Raw genomic sequence first — 21,247 nt, 5'->3', positions numbered from 1 at the left:
GTGATTGAGCTTGTGTGTGTGTATATGCCTGCTAGTGAGTAAGCCTGTGTGTGTGTGTGTGTGTGTGTGTGCCTGCTAGTAAGTGAGCTTGTGTGTGTGTGCTTGCTAGTGAGTGAGTGAGCTTGTTTGTGTACTCGTGTCATTGGTTATAGCTCTACTAATCGGTGCATTTAGGTTTTAGAAGTATATCATCATATCTGTTCCATTGTAGGTGTGGCATTGTGCCAATGACTTGTTCGCAGGGAAAAGTAAAGGGTGGCCACAGAATATCTACACCATGTTTATTACAAACTTCTTGGAAATTTAAGATGCTAGTGAGTGAGCTTTTGTGTGTGTGCCTGCTAGTGTGTAAGCTTGTGTGTGTGTGTGTGTGTGTGTGTGTGCATGCTAGTGAGTGAGCCTGTGTGTGTGTGTCTGCTAGTGAGTGAGTTTATGTGTATGTGTGTCTACTAGTGAGTGAGCTTATGTGTGTGTCTGCTAGTGAGTGAGCTTGTATGTGTGTGTGCCTGCTATTGAGTGAGCTTGTGCGTGTGTTTGCCTGCTAGTGAGTGAGCCTTTGTGTGTGTATGCCTGCTAGTGAGTAAGCTTGTGTCTGTGCCTGCTTGTGAGTGAGCTTGTGTGTGTGTGTGTGTGTGTGTGTGTGTGTGTGTGTGTGTGTGTGTGCTAGTGAGTGAGCTTGTGTGTGTGTGTGCGTGCTAGTGAGTGAGCTTGTGTGTGTGTGCCTGCTAGTGATTGAGCTTGTGTGTGTGTGTGTGTTGTGCCTGCTAGTGAGTGAGCTTGTGTATGTATGTGTGCCTGCTAGTGAGTGAGCTTGTATGTGAATGTGTGTCTGCTAGTGAGTGAGCTTGTGTGTTTGCGTCCTGCTATTGAGTGAGCTTGTGTGTGTGTGCCTGCTACTGAGTGAGCTTGTGTGTGTCAGTGAGCATATGTGTGTTAGTAAGCTTTTCTGTAGGGAACATGTGTGTGTCAATGAGCTTGTCTTTAGTGAGCATGTTTGTGTCAGTGAGCCTTTCTGTAGGGAGCATGCATGTGTCAACAAGCTTTTCTGTAGGGAGCATGTGTGTGTCAGTGAGCTTTTCTGTATGGAGCATGTGTGTGTCAGTGAACTTGTCTGTAGTGCACATTTGTGTGACAGGGAGCTTGTCTGTAGTGAGCTTGTGTGTGTGGGAGAGCTTGTCTGTAAGAAGCATGTGTGTATCAGTGAGCTTTTCTGTAGTGAGCTTGTGTGTGTGTGTGTGACAGTGAGTTGTCTGTAGTAAGCTTGTGTGTTTCAGAGTTTGTCTGTTCTACGTTTGTGTGTATACCAATAAGCTTGTCTGTGTGTGTCAGTGAGATTGTCTGCCAGTGAGCCTATGAGTGTGCATCTGTGAGCGTGTGTTTTTATGTCAATAAGATTATGTATATCAGTGAGATTGTTTGTCTATGAGGCTGTGTATCAATGAGCTTGTGTGTGTCAGTGAGATTGTCTGTGTCTGCATGTGAGTATGCTTACTGTATAATTAAATGTTTTACTCTGAAAGGACCAATATTTTATATTTTAGAAAAAGAAATATATTTTTATGTTTTATATATTACTCAACCATCTGGGGTGGCAAGACATATCCTTACGTATTACATGTGACAATATATGGCGCAATGACTTATGGGACTGGCATACATTTTTTTTCCAGGGCTGCTTTGTATCCCCAGTCCGGCCCTAATTGTGACACATTATTCTTGGTACCTACTTCTATTAGAGACTGCTCGGACCCCTTTATACATTATATTGGAATAATGAAATATAGACACACATTTGATACATTTAAATAATAATTTAGCAAAAATAAAATAAAAGGCTAAAATAATCAGATGTTTGTACGGTACCTGCTGTTGTCACTACGTCTTCATTTGTCAGATTTCTCACGTTGGCACGCACTTGAAAGATGACAGTTGAGCCTGAAACACTGAAAGAGATGGAGAGAAAAAACAATTATTTGTAATCTGTGTGTCATTATACAGGGTAGAGCCTGTTACATTGTAATTCTATATTAACCAATGGTTAATAACCGATCTTCGCAAAATAAAGGTATAGGAGCAAATAGGAATTTGTCAGTCCCATAGGAAACATTCACATCCTTGCTCCATCACTTTATCACCATGGAATTAAGAACAATCCTGAGAAAGTTATTTTTCCTAAAAGCTTTTTCAGTTTCTCAAAAGTGCAAAGATTCATGGACTTCAGATAATTACTGGATATTAACTATCGATGTATTATTATTAATAAATACTAATATACAAACTCCTGCATTTATAAGTACACAATATAGTGACAACAAACATATGAGTATACTGACAGACAGGGAATAGGGAAACTCCAGGGGTTGGAAGACCCGAGAGAGATGTCAGGATTCCATCTAAGCGCACTAGTTTTCCAATAGCTCATTCTGGTGCAGTACCTCAAAGTGCCACTACCTGGCCGTGGCGCTGTTGCTGGCTACTGCACGCCTACTATAAAGATCTGAATGTCACCAGCTTGCCCTACCTTGTGGTCTCCCTATTTAGTCAACCACTTTTTGGGTTGCCAGTTCATTGGATTAATTTCTTGTTTGGTCCCTGTATCCTGCTCCCAGAGGTCTATCTAATAGTACCCTGAAGTACTATTTACCAATAGCCAGAGGCCCTGATGCCTGTATCCAGAGCTCCGAGTCCAGGAAGCCCTAATGCATGTATCCAAAGCTCCGAGTCCTGGAGGACCTGATGCCTGTATCCAGTGCTCCGTTTCCTGGAGGCCATGATGCCTCTATCCAGAGCTCCGTTTCCTGGAGGCCATGATGCCTGTATCCAGAGCTCCGAGTACTGGAGGCCCTGATGCCTGTATCCAGTGCTCTGAGTCTTAAAGGCCATGATGCCTGTATCCAGAGCTCCATTTCCTGGAGGCCATGATGCCTGTATCCATAGCTCCGAGTCCTGGAGGCCCTGATGCGTGTATCCAGTGCTCCGAGTCCTGAGGCCATGATGCCTGTATCCAGAGCTCTGCATCCTGGAGGCCCTGATGCCTGTATCCAGTGCCCCGAGTCTTGGAGGCCATGATGCCTGTACCCAGAGCTCCGTGTCCTGGAGGCCATGATGCCTGCATCCAGAGCTCCGAGTCCTGGAGGCCATGATGCCTGTATACAGTGCTTCGAGTCCTGGAGGCCATGATGCCTGTATCCAGAGCTCTGTTTCCTGGAGGCCATGATGCCTGTATCCAGAGCTCAGTTTCCTGGAGGCCATGATGCCTGTATCCAGAGCTCTGAGTCCTGGAGGCCCTGATGCCTGTATCCAATGCTTCTAGTCCTGGAGGCCATGATGCCTGTAATCAGAGCTCCGAGTCCTGGAGGCCCTGATGCCTGTATCCAAAACTCCGAGTCCTGGAGGCCCTGATGCCTGTATCCAAATCTCCGAGTCCTGGAGACCATGTGGTTTGTATCCAGAATGCATGAGTCCCAGAGACATGTCCATTTCCTTGTAAATGTCCAGTTTCCCTGTTCTCTTGTTTTGCATTTGTTTTATCCATTTGAATTCTAATACACGTTTCCCTTATTACATTGTTGTATTTTGTGGTTTCTTTGCTTCATGGTACTTAATCATGGTGGTTGCTGCTCTTGTCATCACCCCTTCCTAACCAAACCCTGACGGGGGAAGACATAACTGTATCAATCCGTACTGAATGGTAAAATGCTCTACCTGTGTTAAAGGAAAACTTCAACCACAATAACCACTACAGCATGTAGTGTTTACAAGAGTCCTAGAGCTGCCCCCTTCTCCTCCATTGTAAGTAGTTAAAACAATTTGACCTACAGCTCACTGCAGGGCTTGGCTCAGGTGAGATACGTGAAGAACCTACTTAGAAGCATCTAGCAGTTCATTGTTAGTAGTGGAGGCGAGGGGCAGTGCCTGGTAGACTACAGGGAAGAGTTCAAAATCATTCTAAAATGATTGTTATGGTGCTTGGAGTGTTCCTTTAAATTAGAACTGTGTATAATTTTTAAATTAATTCCCTGAAGTACGTCTAACTTTCTTTCTAATACAAATAACACTTTTTTGTAGCTTGTTCAGAATGTGTAAAGGTAATTTAAACAAAACCACGCTACATCAAGCATCCAAGTGTAAATGGAAAAAAAAACCATCTTAATGTTTAAAATCAAATTAGCGATTAGTTTGGACAACAAAAACTGCGGATGCCAACACATTTATATTACTAGGCGATGTATCAGCGAGACAGTACCAGGCAAGGGGCATTCGAAGGAAGTGAGAGAAATCTCTGCAGATTGCATGTTCTTCAAAGAATATTTGTTTATTTAAAATGTATCCTCAAAGAAAAAATATCTCTATGGACCAAATTACTGATCCATGAAAAGAATAGGGCAGGTGATTATCTTTCAAATTCAGAAATAAAGAGTTTAAACGTATTCCCATTAGTTTGCAGTACAGTAATACAATGCTTTTTGTTTTATTAGTACTTTGAAACTGTTCTATGTTAAGGAAGACAGTGCTACCTATTTAGACAAAATGACAAGATCCATTGGATAACTGGTTTATATGTAGGCATGTTACTTTTTATTATAAAACATCTTTGAAATGTATTGGGGTTCCTTAGTAAAGTACTTCAGAGGTATTTTAAACTACGTTTAGCATGATATTATGGATCACTGAGAGCACTAGTGATTACATTGCCAGAACATCTAAAACAGTTTGACTTCTTACCTGGGATTACTAAGGCGCCGCTCCCCACCTCCACTACTACCAATGGAGAGGCAACAGTTCCTAACCAGGAGATTCTAATAGTTCTACTAGGCTAAACCCTTGCAGTGCAATGCTAGCTCATTGGATGAGAGCGGCAGCTGATCAGCCAATGAGATCAAACAAAATGTCCTTTTAGAAGAAGTGGAAATGGCAAGCGACACCTGGCAGAATCCTGGTAAGAAGTAAAACTGTTCTAAAATAGTTTGACTCCTTACAATTATGGGGTGTAAGGGCACTGCTGGCACCATAACCACTACAGAAAACAGAAGTCGTTTTGGTGTTTGGAGAGTTTGTTTAAGCTCTGTTAGAGTACACAATTCTCCCATTGCCAGTGGAGTAACATTGTTTAGTGTGATACAGGGCATCTTGTACCCTCTCTTGATTATTTTCTAATAATAAGCAAACAGTCAGTGTCTGCTGGAAACTTTATTAGTTTATTGGGCGTTTATTCTTCTTTTTATTCAACTTATCCCTTGGTTATCAAACTATTTTCATTACAAAATAAAAAAACAGAACATTTATTCGAAGCATGGAAAGCATAGTGATATTTCTGCGTGGATTATACTTTAAGAAATAAAATTATGTAAATTTACACTATTTTAATTCTACCTTTATTTTTCATACTATACAGAATAAGTATGAAGATAAAATTATTGGGAGAATCTATGGTTTCCCGTATCCTGTAGTAGTACAAGTAGGGTTGGAAATATAGCATTGAAATGGAATTACCATTTTTGACATAAAAATAAATAAAAATGGTCATTACGGGGGCGGGGCTGGACCTCCACAGCGGCAGGACGCGTTCTACAGAGGCTCCACACTTCGCCACCAATTATCCTGCAATAATCGCCTCTTGAAGCTCTTGAGGAGTATACGCTGAATCCTGCTGATATACTTCCATGTGGTTTCACTTATGGTGCCCCTAAAAATTAAGCTTGCCTTGGTAATTTGCAAAGGTCACTGTGCGACAGCGTGCCGCACGGGGGAGACGTCTGCTCTCCCGGATTGCCGGTTGCTGGACATCTCTTGCAGCCCTGTTCCTCCCCTCTCTGGACCGGTGATCCCGGTCCACACCTTTGGAGCCCTCATCACTATTCTCGGGAGCCACAGAGGTGACACTACAAAGCCTGAAACAGCCAACGCATTACTAAGATGGTGGAGACCATGTGCTATCCCAACCCCAGGGACAGAAAAATCACAATCTATGATACCCTAGATCGCATATTCGCAGATTTTTGGGCAAGGCTGCGCTGACAACTATACTCCCATGTGCATAACCAGCCAACACCGCTTGGGCCCACCGAAATAAGGCCGGTTGCAACCTCTATGGGAGCCTGTATCAGGCAGCGTATGCCATTACCTCACTTACAACAGGAAAAGCTTCCAGTACCTCCTTGGATCTGGGTCCTGAAGGGCCACTCTTGGGACATTCCTCACTAATGCACCAGATGGACAGGTACTTAACCCTCTCCTTCCTAGTGGCATCTCTCCGGCAACTACCCAGATGGGGCTTAGGTCCGCATCCCTGGAACAAGTGGGACTGTACACTGCCACTGGAGGGTGTAGGATGAACTGAAACCTCTCATGCTGGTCTCAAGTTGCAGATTGCCTTTCCTTGCTCTCTTTTATTATTTGTAGTTATGCCTGCAGTTCTCCTCGCTTATGTCTTAACTAATTTTCATTTGAAGTAATATTGTGCTAATATCCTGATGTTTGGCTACATACCTGAGGTATGTCCAACGACCCATTACAGGGGCCTCAGGGTATATTAATACTCTTGACATGTAAGCAATCCAGCTCTATGCAAATACTGTGATCTAACTTACTTATCTATATTCGAGGTGGCAGGTGTAATTAAATCTCTTATACAAAAATGTGCAGTTTCTTTACAATGCTGACCAACTATTATGCTGTTTTATCTTGTACTTGCTTGTGATGTTAGGGCATTGCACGCTAATCTGTTACACTTCCATGCAGCGGTGTATTTACCGCAAGGCTGACAAGGCATTTGCCTTGGACGAACTTTCAGAGGGGCGGCAAAAAAAGCCGCCCACCAAATGCCCCAGCGGACACCATATCAGCCTCTTGTCCTGGGGGGCCCAGGAGATGGCCGGCTGGCCACCTCAGAGCCCCCAGAGGCATGCATGTGCTGATGTTTTGGGGCTGGCGAGGGAGCACTCTCCCCTGAGCTCTTCCCTGCTCAGCTCTCTTGTGTGCACCGCAGTGATGCAGGATCTGAAATATGACGTCACTCCGGCTCCGGCATCACTAAGAGGCGCACGAGGGAGCTGAGCAGGAGGATCAGAGCTCCCTCGCCATCTGCCTGAACTTGCTCGTCTGCATTTCTGACCACCCGCTAGACCACCTGCATTGCCCTGCCAGCCCCACTGGACGCCAGGGGAAAAATCTACTAAAATACCTAATAAATGTAAGCATATAAAAAAGTGAGTGTGTTAGTGTGTCTGTTAGTGATTGTTAGTGTGTGTCTGATAGTGAGTGTGTGACTGTTAGTGAGAGTGTGTGTGTTCCTGTTAGTGAGCATGCGTGTGTGTGTGTGTCTGTTAGTGAGAGTGTGTGTGTCTGTTGGTGAGTGTGCTAGTGTGTCTGTTGGTGAGTGTGTGTGTGTCTGTTAGTGAGTGTGTTTATTTGTCTGTGTCTGTTAGTGAGTATGTGTGTCAAAGAGTGTGTGTCAGTGAGAGTGGGTATGTCTGTTAGTGGATGTGTAAGTCTGTCAGTGTGTGTATGTGTGTCTTTCACTGAGAGTATGTATCTGTCAGTCAATGTGTACGTCTGTTAGCAAATGTGTGTATGTGACACTGAGTGTATATGTGTCACAGTGTGTTTGTCTGACACTGAGTGAGTGTGTGTCTATCTATCTATCAGTGAGTGTGTATGTGTCTTGTCAGTGAGTGTGTATGTGTATCTGTCAGTGAATGCGTGTGTCACTTAGTATGAGTGTGTATTTGTGTTTGTCAGTGTGTGTCTGTCAATGAGTATATGTGTGTCACAGTGTGTTTGTCTGACACTGAGTGAGTATGTGTCTATCTATCTATCAGTGAGTGTGTATGTGTCTTGTCAGTGAGTGTGTATGTGTATCTCAGTGAATGCGTGTGTCACTTAGTATGTCTGTCGGTGGATGTGTGTGTTTGTCGGTAAATGTGAGTATGCATGTCTGTCTGTCAGCAAGTGGGTATGTTTCAGCCTGATCTTGTAGTTAAGCATTTAAAGGACCAATGATGCTGTGGCATATATGAGCCTGTTAGTATCTTTGATAGCGTTGTTTGGGATTGTGGACTGTGCCTCATCAACCACTGCTAGCATTCTGTCTGGTGGCAATGACTGTGTATCTGTCAGTGAGTGTATGTCAGTGTATGCATCGGTGAAGGCGTGTGTCTGTCATGCATAGAGCGTGTTGGTTTTTAACAGGAAGTAACATTTAGAAGGGGGCGGGGGAGTGGTGTCTGAGTTTTGTCATGCCCAGGGCAGCACAAAACCAGAATAAACCACTGCTTTCAAGCACAACAAAAATAAAGAATTACAAAAAAAATGGTCATTATTGCTTATGGGTAATTTTAATGATCATGATTGCATTTATAGGAATGAAGATTCCTAAAAATGATACCAGAATGTACAAATAAAGTACCTATGTGTGCATAATATAATAACCACGTAAAATAATTAGATTTGAAGAGAAGAGATTTCACGTAACAGAACGGAAATTATTCTTTACAGTAAAAACAATAATTATTGGCTTTTTTTTAGATTTTGGACAGACAAACAACATGTGGATTTTTGGGGGAATATTAAAGAATACAATACTTAATATGTGATCTAACAGCTTGTTGATCTATGGAGAAATCTGGCAACCTACCAGTTTGCAGTCAAGAAGGAATTTTTTTCCTTAATTTGTGGCAAAATTGGAAATTGCTCAAAATTTAGTTTTTCAATGTCTTTTGGATCAAAAACAATAAAACAGTTATGTGAAAGGCTGAACTTTGTGGATTTGAGTGTGTTCATTGCAGCCTATATTATCAAGTAACTGTACCAAAGCAACCCCTCTCTGTGTGCAATAATGTAGCCAACAACATTTAACTCACAAACATCCCTCTAAAGTGTGGGAGAAGGAGAGATAACATATACTTTCTGCCGAGATGCCAAGGGACACAATGCAACCCAGAAGGAAAAATCTGTTTCTCTATAGGGTTACAAACAGCTCTGGAGCAAAGTGGAAGGTAACAGGGACTTTATGAGGTTAACTTTATATTGCATTTTTCTGCTGTATAAAATTAACACTAGCACATAAATACGTGATGTCGGCAGATAACAGGTTAAAGAAGAAAAAAAAATTATGTTTAAGATCTCTTAAGGATAATGTCTCAAAATAAAAGGATTTATGTTGAGGCCATGACTGAGTACATGTTATCATGCATCATCTGAGTTTTGAGTAGCAGTGAGTGCCCTGAGCCAGTTAGAAAACTGAATACATGACAGCGTGCAGCATTAATATAAAATGCTGCACGCCATTTGGAAAATAAAATCACTCAGCAACAGCTTGCTATTTTCTCAGTCAGAGGTATAGTTATTTTAAAGCGTTACATAAAAGAAACCGAAATGCCTATTTATAGCCTACTAATCATCCCATGAGGCTTTTAACAGGTAAAATCAGATATGCCAAATTATTGTGATCTTAAACGCACATCATTTGATAATATAGATTTATTTAGTAATTTCATTCCGGGGGGTGGAGAGATTGGTTTTGGATAACTACTTTTGTGCTAAAAAAAGATCTGTACTTTATATATATATATATATATATATATATATATATATATATATATATATATATATATAAACTGTTCATCCAGTGCTAAAAAAAAAATAGAAATTCATCTCAGTGATTGTATGATGATAACAAATATAATTTAAAAAAATGTTCCACTATTCAAACACATGAAAAATTGAATAGCGTTCATGAAACAGTTTGGAATACGGTATTCTTGTGGAAAATGGGTTCTCTAATGAATGGTAAATTGAATGGATATAATATGCCCTGGTGATAAGGAAACAGGTGTTCATATCTATTTATTGTTGTTTTCACCTGGCTGTTTTTAATCTGAAAATTAACTCATCCATGCCTGCTAGACACCAGTCGTGCCCAAACACATATTACAAGTGACAATCTCACACATTTTCTCACACCTCACACACAGTGAAAAAGTCACAAGTCACACTAGCATACATAGACATACTATCACAAATTACACTCTAGACACAAGTCCCTGTGCCCATCAATCTTGGAGGCTATGATGTCTGACAGAACCTTCCATGTAGTAGGGAAGCAGGTAGGTAGTTAGATGGTTTTGTTACCTTGTGAGGGTCCTTCATGACCAGTATTGTTATGCCTTGTGTTAGCCTGTCAGGGTGGAAGTATGTTACTAGCTGCTGGTCCATTTGTGCTGCTAGGTATTCATGCATCATTGTTAATTTCTTTATCCAGCAGGAATGAATCATGTCAGGTCCTGGGGCTGACCAACTTTACATGTGGGCTACGATTTGTTGGATATCTCCCACTGTGATGGTAACTGGTTCCTGTTCTGGGAGCACGCAGTGGTCTGCTTTCAGGTCTGGTGGCCACTGGGCCTTGGTGTTATGTGTTGCTTCTTTCTCCAAGATGTTCCTCCAGTACTGTTCAGTCTCTGCTCTGGGTGGGTCTTGGATGGACATACTATGGTTTCCCTGCAGCTGTGCATACACCTTGAATGAGTCTTTGGTAAACATGGCTTTTATTCTCTTGGCCTATGCTTCTCTGATGTATCTGCTCAGTCCAGTTGACAGTGCTGTCAGCCTTTGCTAAGCTGTTTTCAGTGCTTCTGGTATGGGTATATCCTTGTATTTCATAAGTAGCCATGATCTATCCTTGATCTTTCCACCTCTGTGAAGTTAGTCCAGCTTACTAACTTCCTTACATGTTGCCTTAATCATGGCTTCCGGTCGTAGTCTCCATGCTGGGCATTGCTTCTCCTTCAGCCTGATTTTGTAGTTAAGCATTTAAAGGACCAATGATGCTGTGGCATATATGAGCCTGTTAGTATCTTTGATAGCGTAGTTTGGGATTGTGGACTGTGCCTCATCAACCACTGCTAGCATTCTGTCTGGTGGCAGTTTTCCAGTGATCTTTGTGTTACGATTGCCTCCGGTCTAGCAGAAGGTTGGATCACTTGGATGTCCTGGTTCCCGAAGTTCGATAGTCGATTGCTGCTTCAAACTGTAGAAACCTGTAAGTGTAGAATATCTCACTAGCTATAGTAAAACTCGGATTCCCGGTTCCCTACAACACAAGTCGAGGCTGCAAGTTGAGGGTAAAACGAACTGGCTTTAATGGCACACAGGCATGGCAATTTATGCAAGTCCCCAGGTCCAGGGACAGCCCCCTCTGGACCCGATGAAACACAGGTACAACACAAGGATTCAACCAATCACATTACACTGTATCATTCAAAATAGTACCCGCCCAGCTTGGAGATAATGAGTCCAAGGGTTATACAATCTAGTTATCTCCAAGCGCCCAAAATGCCATGCTTTATTTTGTCATAGAAAACAGCATAAAAATATATAACTTCAACATTTTGATGAGAATACAGCTTGTTCGACTATTCATTCGGTAGCTCAGATCTGAGTGCATCAGGAATACAAATTGCGCACAGATCCCACGAACAGAACAGATGGTTTCTGTCATACAAAGTCTCATTCGTTGCTTTTATCCCAAACTCAGGATGGCGGACATGTTTTAAGGTCGGTCAATGGACAGCGGGACCTCGACCTAAAACTCATGGAGCGAGTGTCGGCTACATATTTGCACAAACTTCCACTCTCAGTATGGTTGTTCCAGCCGATCGGGAAACGAACGGAGACTGCCTGGAAGGGGGTACTTAACCTGCGGTTAACCACAAAATCAACATTCTAATTGAGGCCACACGCCAGGATGTAGGTGGTCCTCGTTCATGAGTCTTTCGGTAGTTTTTAGTTTGGGGAAATGTACACGAACGTGGATGCCCTTTAGACCGTCAATTAGGCTGTGGTTAACCGCAGACCACAGCTTCTTTGGTGGTTAATTAGAGGCACGCTCCACTCGTAGGGTGGTCGGTTGTTCGGTACTTTCAAAGGTGACCGGGGTTAAGTGGCGGCACACGCCAAGGGCAGGGTGGTCCATCGTTCATATACACGAATGCATAGATATAACTGTTCGTGTAATGGGTTTGTACAGTCTGGATACCAAACAGAGTATTAGATGAACAAAAGGGGGTTACTTATATAACAGTTTGGAGGGTTCTTGTAACACTTTGGTAAACTAGTCTGGTGGTCAAAGACTGTGGTCTGATTGTATGCCATCTCGGAGCAGACATTCAGGAATGGAAACCCTCTGTAAGTATAGGTGTGGGTATGGGAATTTCTTCCTCCTCATGGCTCATGTATGATGTTTTGTGTAGTCTATCTAATTCCAGTTATGACACTAGCTTCCTCTTGACAATGTCCAAACGCTGTGTAACTAGATGTTTTGGTGTTAGTGTAGATCAGGGGTCCTCAAACTTTGAACAAGAGACTTTCGTCTACACCAGGGGTCCTCAGACTCCGGCCCTACAGATGTTGCTGAACTACAACTCCCTTGATTCTCTGGCTATCTATGCAATTCAAAGAATCATGGGAGTTGTAGTTCAGAAACATCTGGGGGGCCGGAGTCTGAGGACCCCTGGTGTAGACGAAAGTCTCTTGTTCATCCAAAGTTCATATATAAAACAGAAATATAAAAAATAAAAAAGTATAATGTGAGAAATCACTATTTTTATATACCAGAATCAGTTATGCAGCAAAATTTTTCCTTCTTCATGGTTACATAGAAAGACAAACAGACAGAAATTAAACTCTCAGCCTTAAATTACACCATGACATAAATCCACCATTTCAAACTGTTACATATTAATGTGGATCTAGAGAGTGAAGTCAGAAATCAATTGAAATGGGTGAGCATACGATACGACTTATAAAAATTCACTTGATGGCTCAAGAGGAAAAAAAAAAATGTAACTTGATGCTGCCTATATCAGAATCTTTCTATTGCCAGTTAGAAAGGTGGAATTGCTATAAAAAAAAAAAATGCAGGAACAGAAAGTAGACATGGCATCAGGCAATACAATTAGTATGTATTTATGTATGGAGTGATCAATGGGTTCCCTGGAGATTGGAGAATTGACATCTGCCTGTGCACCTCTGGGATGTGCTGCTGTGACCTCCCGCTGTGAAGTGCCTCCTGCTGTGTGAGACTGAGAGAATAATCACTTCAATTGTATTCTCTAAGAATGGGAATAGAAAAGTCCTAAATTCAAAAAGGAAAATCAGAAGAGCTATAAAAAAATTCTGAAAGCAATAATTCTTATTAAAGATGGTTATTATTATTGGAATATACATTAAAAGGGGCATCTGAAGAGTGGGCAAGGTGGGTGACATGTTGTTTAAGTTAGAAAATGATGTTAAATAGAATTCTTTAAGGAGTTTTGTTGAAAATGTTAGCGTGTTTTATTTTTCAGGTTTTTTTCTAAGTTAAAAAGTCGCACCAGCATGAGGATATTCACCATAAGGAATGTAAGACACCACTAATGTGCTTAGGATTTTTGGCAGGGATAGAAGAAGGTGGAGGGAAGATTTTCACAACTGCAGCTATGCCCTTTGTTAGACAAATGATCCAGTTCTCGGGGAGAGGTCGAGAGGAAGAGTTCCTTGAAATGTCACAAGATGGTTACAAAAAAAATTATTTACATTTGTGTCTCACTCACCACCTTTTATTTTGTACTTCACACACAAGAGAGAAGAAAGAAAGAAAATAATAAAATTTGAATGAGTGGGTGGGGGTGGGGGGGGGAATTTGAATGAGTGGGTGGGGGTGGGGGGGAATTTGAATGAGTGGGGGGAGAGGGAAGGCAGGACATTTGAGGGAGAGGGAGGGAAGGGAGGAAATTTGAGGGAGTGGGGGGGGGAGAGGGAGGAAATTTGAATGAGTGGGGGGAGAGGGAGGGAAGGGAGGAAATTTGAGGAGTGGGGGGGAGAGGGAGGGAGGGAATTTGGGGGGAGAGGAAGGGAGGAAATTTGATGGGGGGGAGAGGAAGGAAATTTGGGGGGGAGAGGAAGGTAGGAAATTTGGGGGGGGAGAGGAAGGAAATTTGAGGGAGGGGAGGGAGAGGTAGGAATTTGAGGGGGGAGAGGAAGGGAGGAAATTTGAGGGAGGGGGGAGAGGAAGGGAGGAAATTTGAGGGAGGGGGGAGAGGAAGGGAGGAAATTTGAGGGAGGGGGAGAGGAAGGGAGGAAATTTGAGGGAGGGGGAGAGGAAGGGAGGACATTTGAGGGGGGGAGAGGAAGGGAGGAAATTTGAGGGAGGGGGGAGAGGAAGGGATGAAATTTGAGGGAGGGGGGAGAGGAAGGGAGGAAATTTGAGGGAGGGGGGAGAGGAAGGGAGGACATTTGAGGGAGGGGGAGAGGAAGGGAGGACATTTGAGGGGGGGAGAGGAAGGGAGGACATTTGAGGGGGGGAGAGGAAGGGAGGACATTTGAGGGGGGAGAGGAAGGGAGGAAATTTGAGGGGGGAGGAAGGAAATTTGAGGGAGGGGGAGAGGAAGGAAATTTGAGGGAGGGGGAGAGGAAAGAAATTTGAGGGAGGGGGGAGGAAGGAAATTTGAGGGGGGAGGGAGGAAGGAAATTTGAGGGGGAGGGAGGAAGGAAATTTGAGGGGGGAGGGAGGAAGGAAATTTGAGGGGGGAGGGAGGAAGGAAATTGGAGGGGGGAGAAGGAAGGAAATTGGAGGGGGGGAGAAGGAAGGAAATTGGAGGGGGGGGAGAAGGCAATGAGAGGGAGGGGGAGAAGAAGGAAATTGGAGGGGGGGAGAAGAAGGAAATTGACGGGGGTAGGGGGAGAGATTGACATCCATCACACACACACACAATGCACCCCTTGCACACAGAAAAACACACAATGCATTACACACAGACACACATACACAAGCAATGCATCCCTTACACACAGCAACACACAATGCACCCCTTCCACACACTCAGTGCATCCCTTACAGACACACACTGCATCCCATACATACACAAACTCACCTTGCAGCCCTTACACATACAAACACAGATTCACACAATGCATTCCTTACACACATCAGGACATCCCCCTCACACACACCCCCCTCACACACACCCCTGTGAACAAACTCATTGGTGGAACATGAAGGTGGACCCTGGGACCCAGACCTTGAGCTGTGTAAAGGGCCCTCAAAAAATGGAGCTGCTTCTCGTTCTCCCAGAACATTGATTTTTGTGACCACAGTTACAAACCGCCTCCAGAGAGCCTGTTCTACACCAGACCAGTGGAGCCAGACGGCAGCTGAAGCCCATCATCATCCTCATCTGGTTGTAAGTAGGCAATCTAGTATATTATTCGTGGCACTAATCTTTAATTTACCTCACATTAAAGGGACACTATAGTCCCCAGAACCACTGCAGCTTAATGTAGTGGTTCTGGTGTCTATAGCCTGTCCCTGCAGGCCTTTTATTGTAAACACGGCGGCACTGCAGCACTATGTTAGTTAACATGGCAGATCATATGGGTGGGGCACTGTGATGTCACATGGGGTGGCGGCAAACTTTACTTTTGCCTAGGGCGGCAAAAATCCTTGCACCGGCCCTGCAGACACTGCATCCCTGTGGGCGGACTAGGGGGGGAGGGGGGGGGAACTCGGGTGCAGGCGCCGGGGGGCCCAGACCTTGAGCTGTGTCAGGGGCCCCAAAATTTCTGATGGCAGCCCTGTGAACTCATTATGAACATAAGATACTCATGTATTTACTGCATTTATTTTCATTTTATTTCTGCCCTTCAAGTTTTCAATATTTAATATATGGTTAGAGACAAGTGACGTTTTTTTCCCACCGGGAAGCATAACGTTTCAAGCAACTTTTGTGTAAAATACAAAACATTCTTAATGGACTGCAAGGAATGCAAAGATTTTATCCACCTCTCACATGCAACATTGTCCTATCCAAACACTGTCCTTCAATGTACCATAAACCGAACGATATAATAAATTGTATGTCAAGCATGACAGATTTATTTAAGTGAATGATTAACTGCAATATTCAGATATATTATGATGATAAATCTTTCCTAGTTAGCAAAAAGCAGGAATAGTGAAAAAAAAAAAACATTACACAATGTATGTACCTATTAACCCTTAATGACAGTCAGATATCAGACAAGGACTGGCATAAAATAATGGCATTTGTTTGAAGCCTTGGCATGAAGAAGGTAAAGCCTTTATGATCTTAGCTGATGGAAGCTCATAAATGATGAAAACTACAAACAGAAAAAATAGAGCTTATCTAGAACAAATGCCATCATAGCCATGGGAGTAGAAAGCGAGATAAAAAATAAGATTTTTTTTTTCTTTTTAAGAATTTTTTTTTTATATATTTTATAGGAGTTTTTTTCTCCGCATAGCTTGTAAAAGAATTACATATTAACAAGAACATTCAAAAAATATCTTCTACAGCTCAAATTCTACTAACAATAAAAAGAGACGTACAATACAAAAAGACGTACAATACAACATGATGACCTCCACAGTCATTGCATACAGAAGACTTCATGGTTTAACAGCTGCTCCCGGAAGAGCACATATTTGTTAAGAAAGGCTACTCTTTTTTTTTTTGCTCCACATGCTGATATTTGTAGCTGTTTCGAAACATATAAATGTATATTTATGATTGATGTGATTTCTGTATTGTATATTTTGCAAATGTTCCGACTCACTAGTCTTACCTCAATGCTAGAGCATTGCTAGTATGATAACCAAGCAACATGAGAGGTTTCCATGATAATATCTTACAATATCAATGTGGAAGGGCTTCATATCAAAATTAAAAAAGTAATCCAGCAACGTTTTAGAGTTATCAACCGCTACATCAACATTTAGTCATGTGCTTCTTTCAATAAAGAGAGGCTTAGTGGTGATGATCACAGCAAGCGAAAAAAGTGAAAAAATATTAAAATATTCTTAATGAGCACCTTGAAGCATGCCAGTTCTATTTTGTTGATTTAGGAAAACAAGTGAGGTATGTACAATTGTTACTAGAAGTTTTCAGACATTAGACAAGTTCAAAACACTGAGCAGATGTTAGAATAGTTCCATTGACTTCCATAGCGACTGTTCCACTTTTAGAGATGTGCAACAAACAGAAAACAAAACATACAAAAAACAGAACAAAATTTTATTTTTCTGGACATACAGTTAGAAGTATAGTGTAATAGCAATGCTCAAATACCCTGCTCATGGGCATTTATGTAGATCTGCATCTAGCTTTGGGAATGCACATTTCTTAATTGCCAGCAGAAAGAGAAAACTATAGAAAAAATAGTATATACATCTGTATATTAAGACACATTTATTGATAACTTTAGGAAAACTCAGAGGACATTGAAAACACATAGTAATTCTTCATGAACAAGAGGAATCAACAGGCATATGGTCTATGGAGGCATAGTCTATGCAGGCTCCCACGGTCTTGCAGCAACATCCAGAAACCTCAATATTGCACTCTTGTGCATGCGTGAGACAATAGCACTGTGGTGGGTTGCTGATGGATGAAGTGTTAGGAGCTGAGGAAAGAAGATGGCTGCACCCACGGAGACAGTATCTGGTAAGTATACCTCACCTCCACCGCACCCCTGAGCTGGGGCACCTTTCCAAAGTCCAACTTGAGTTACGCAGGTGATGTACAACAGTAAGTGTTCTGTTTGTACTGTGGGGAATTTTATGCGTTCGGTCTCACAATCTTTTTGGCACCTTCAAAAAAGGAAACACTAAGAAATGTGTTTAATTCGGGCTCTGAATAAAGACAAATTGTGCTGCAAAAGCTCTAAAAATGGAGCAATGAAAAAAGTCTCGATGATTGCTCCATTTTTAGAACTTTGACCCACAATCATTCTTTATACAGAACCCCCCTTAAACATGTCCCATCTTCCACCTCCCTTTCTAGAAAGAGGAAGATGTGGAGACAGAAAACAGCAGGTACAAATCATACACTCAGACAAACGTAGTTCATAACATTTACACCAAATTACCGATAAGTATTACCTTTTACAGCCTTAAAGATCTTTTCAATGTCAAAGAACAATTAAAATGAACATCTTCCCCTGTTACATTACAGTCACAGCAATGCCATTCACTAAATAGTACAAATGATATATTTAAGGTGTTCCTTATCATAGATACTTAGAAATGGAGGGAAACTTTATGTTTTAAGAATTACCCCTATAGTCAGAAAAATAGATTGTGTTGACCAGTGATAATCTACAGAGCCTGCATGGGAGAACAAGCAATGGGGGCATTTGCCACCCCGGCTCACTAACATACAGGAGTTATGCCACTCAACACCAACTCTGAATCACTAATTTACAGTTTGAGAGGTGATTTGTTTTTTGTTTTTTATGAAAGGGACCTTATAAGCACCTCTTTTCCTTGATTTTTGTGCTTTCCGAAATTTTCGGATTGAAAGGAAATTATTCAGCGCAAACCACATTTTTTCCAGCTGAAATTCTACAAATCTGAAAATTATTATATATATATATATTTTTTTTAAATCAATTCAGCCAAAGTGAATTTGTTTGTGAATGTTCCACCAGGCTGTGTAGGTTGCTTGTTTTCGTTGGTGGCAGCGGAGTTTAGTAAATCAGACTCTGCAGAGATCTCTTAAGAATGCCTCGATCAATGTGAATGTTCCATCAGGCTGTGTAGGTCACACTAATGAACTTTGCAGAGATATATGATGTCACACCTCTAAACTCCAGCATCCACAATCTATCAAACCCATATATTGTGTGCTTTATATATAGATTTGCAAGCTTTGTGTACATATAAGCAATTCATCTGTACTTACCCACAGGCAATATGTTGGCAGGACCCCCAAACCTGACCCCTTAGCCGGCCCCCTTGCATCTCATTTTAAAAGGGTATCTGTGTTTCTGATATTATTTTGCATGTGTAGCACCCTTATTCGGAGCACTTTACAATAATATTGGTAATTATACATATGCAAACTAAGATAAATTGTGTGTAGGCTTAAAGGGACACTCCAGGCACCCAGACCACTTCTGCTCATTGGAGTGGTCTGGGTGCCAACTCCCACTACCCTTAACCCTGCAAGTGTAATTATTGCAATTTTTCATAAACTGCAATATTTACATTGCAGGGTTAACTCCACCTCTAGTGGCTGTCTATTAGACAGCCACTAGAGGTCACTTCCTGGGTTCTAGCACAGGTTTCCTGTGCTAGAGCGTCGCTGGACGTCCTCACGCTGTGTGAGGACCTCCAGCGTCGCTCAAAACCCCATAGGAAAGCATTGAAATGATTTTTCAATGCTTTCCTATGGGGAGACGTACTGCGCATGCGCGGCATTTCCGCGCATGCGCATTAGGTCTCCTCGGCCGGTGAGCGAGATTAGTCTCGCCCACCGGCCGACGTAATCATTAGGAGGAGCGTCGCGGAGGCGGAGACAGCGGCGAGGGACATCGCCGCTGTCCCAGGTAAGTGACTGAAGGGGTTTTCACCCCTTCAGTAACCGGGATTGGTGGGTGGGAGGGAGAGGGACCCTCCAGTGCCAGAAAAACGGATCGTTTTTCTGGCACTGGAGTTTCCCTTTAGCACAGACGTAAATTGCAAATATGTTTTAATACAAGCATTTTAAAACATTATTTTATATTCGGCAATTATTCAAACTAAACTAACAAATTTAATATTTTTCTAAAAGAAAAATTTAGGACATGAGCACTAGCCTCCAAATGCTTCAGCTAAAGAAGCAGTGATGCCATAGTGAGACAAGTAGACCACGGGATAGAAGGTACGTTAAACTTACCTTTTAAACCCTCACACCGGCGGACATCTAAATGCGTTGGTTAACACTACAGAGTACAAGTTTGTATTCCTAATGATATAGTACTACTCTAAGTCTCTGTGTCAGTGTGTGGAATATTGCTGAGTGATTTGATCCCATAATCCAGTGGTGAGATCCGAGGGAGCATAGGTCTGAATAAAGAAAATGTAAACTGTCCAAGTATAAGAAGAGTGCATTACTAAATAATATATATAATCCATCCTCTGGGTGCACTGACATTTAGCCAAACAAGAATAATGTCCTTTTGACTTTGTAGGTGAACCCCAATGGTGTGATAGAGGATGTTTCTTGGGCATCCAAGGGTAGATGTAGGGACATTAAGAGGTGCCCAACATAAATGACTATACCTATTGGAGAATTTTTTAATTCTGTGTACTTTTTCTTTTTATGAATGTGAACATCACCATGCGGACACACGCATACATACTTACACACTACTACACATGAGCACACATTATACAAGCATGTACATACATACATGTACTCTACATATGTGTATGTATATATCTACAGTGGGACCTCGGTTTACAAACGCCTCGGTTAACATCATTTTCAGTTTACAAATGAAAATCCATTGAAAATAATGCCTTGGATTACGATTTTTTTTTTCTCGCAATACAAAGCAAGTTTCCCCAAGATGCATTTGCCTGGGAGGTTTATAGCGCCTCCCCCGTGCCTGCTGGAGTCTGTGGGTAGCACATCGCGTTGCGTGTAAAGATGTTGGAGCGGTTTAAGCATCAAGTTTTGGAGCCATTCTGGAAATGTTTGCAGTGGTTTTGAGACTTTTTTGAACTTTTTTGGAGCATTTCTCAAGTGGTGGAAAGGTAGGGAGCTGAGCTTCGTTGTTCGCATACCTTTTACTGAGTGTTCGGCTAGGTGGGTTGGTTTCCTTGCCAGCTCATTTTGACTTTATTCTGACCTCAAGAATGGATTAATTGGTTTTCAATGCATTCCTATGGGAAACCACATATCGGTTTTACACATTTTTCGCAATACAAAACTTCCCGGAGAACGCATTAAATTCGCAAACCGAGGTACCACTGTATATCTATCGATAGATAGATAGATAGATAGATAGATTGATAGATATGCAAATATTTATATATTTAAACAGTCACGTTTTTGTTTTTTGGAAGGGGAAATTTGAAACATAGAAACATAGAATGTGACGGCAGAAAAGTACCATTCGACCCATCTAGTCTGCCCAATTTTCATATATCATATCCCCCCTGTCTCGTCTTTCCTCCAAGCTATACATGTTAAGTTCCTTTAGCCTTTCATTGTAAGTTTTGCCCAGCAATCTATTAGCCAGTTTAGTAGACCATGGATTGCAGTAATCCTCGGAATTCTGTGCCTACAGTTGTTCATGATGTAAATTAGGCCCTGTTCAATATGAGTATAATGGTTAAATAGGGCATGTTTGATCCAGTTGAAAGAAGGTGAACCCTTATCATTTACGCCCTCTGCCTGGTGGACAATATAAGTCCGCTGAA

General features: G+C 42.1%; 1 protein-coding gene across 1 annotated transcript in view; it reads right to left on the bottom strand.

Moving 5' to 3' along the window:
- The window catches only part of PTPRN2 (protein tyrosine phosphatase receptor type N2), an 808,683-nt gene that overhangs the window by 467,769 nt on the left and 319,667 nt on the right, over nt 1-21,247 (bottom strand). The window contains exon 11 of the mRNA XM_063452665.1: nt 1,864-1,943. Within this exon, the coding sequence (XP_063308735.1) occupies nt 1,864-1,943 (80 nt within the window). The remainder of the gene's footprint in view (nt 1-1,863; nt 1,944-21,247) is intronic.

This window comes from Pelobates fuscus, chromosome 4 (assembly GCF_036172605.1).
Source record: "Pelobates fuscus isolate aPelFus1 chromosome 4, aPelFus1.pri, whole genome shotgun sequence".
Taxonomy (NCBI): Eukaryota; Metazoa; Chordata; class Amphibia; order Anura; family Pelobatidae; genus Pelobates; species Pelobates fuscus.
Note: the sequence above shows the minus strand (reverse complement) of the source record. Positions and strands in the feature narration are given on the sequence as shown.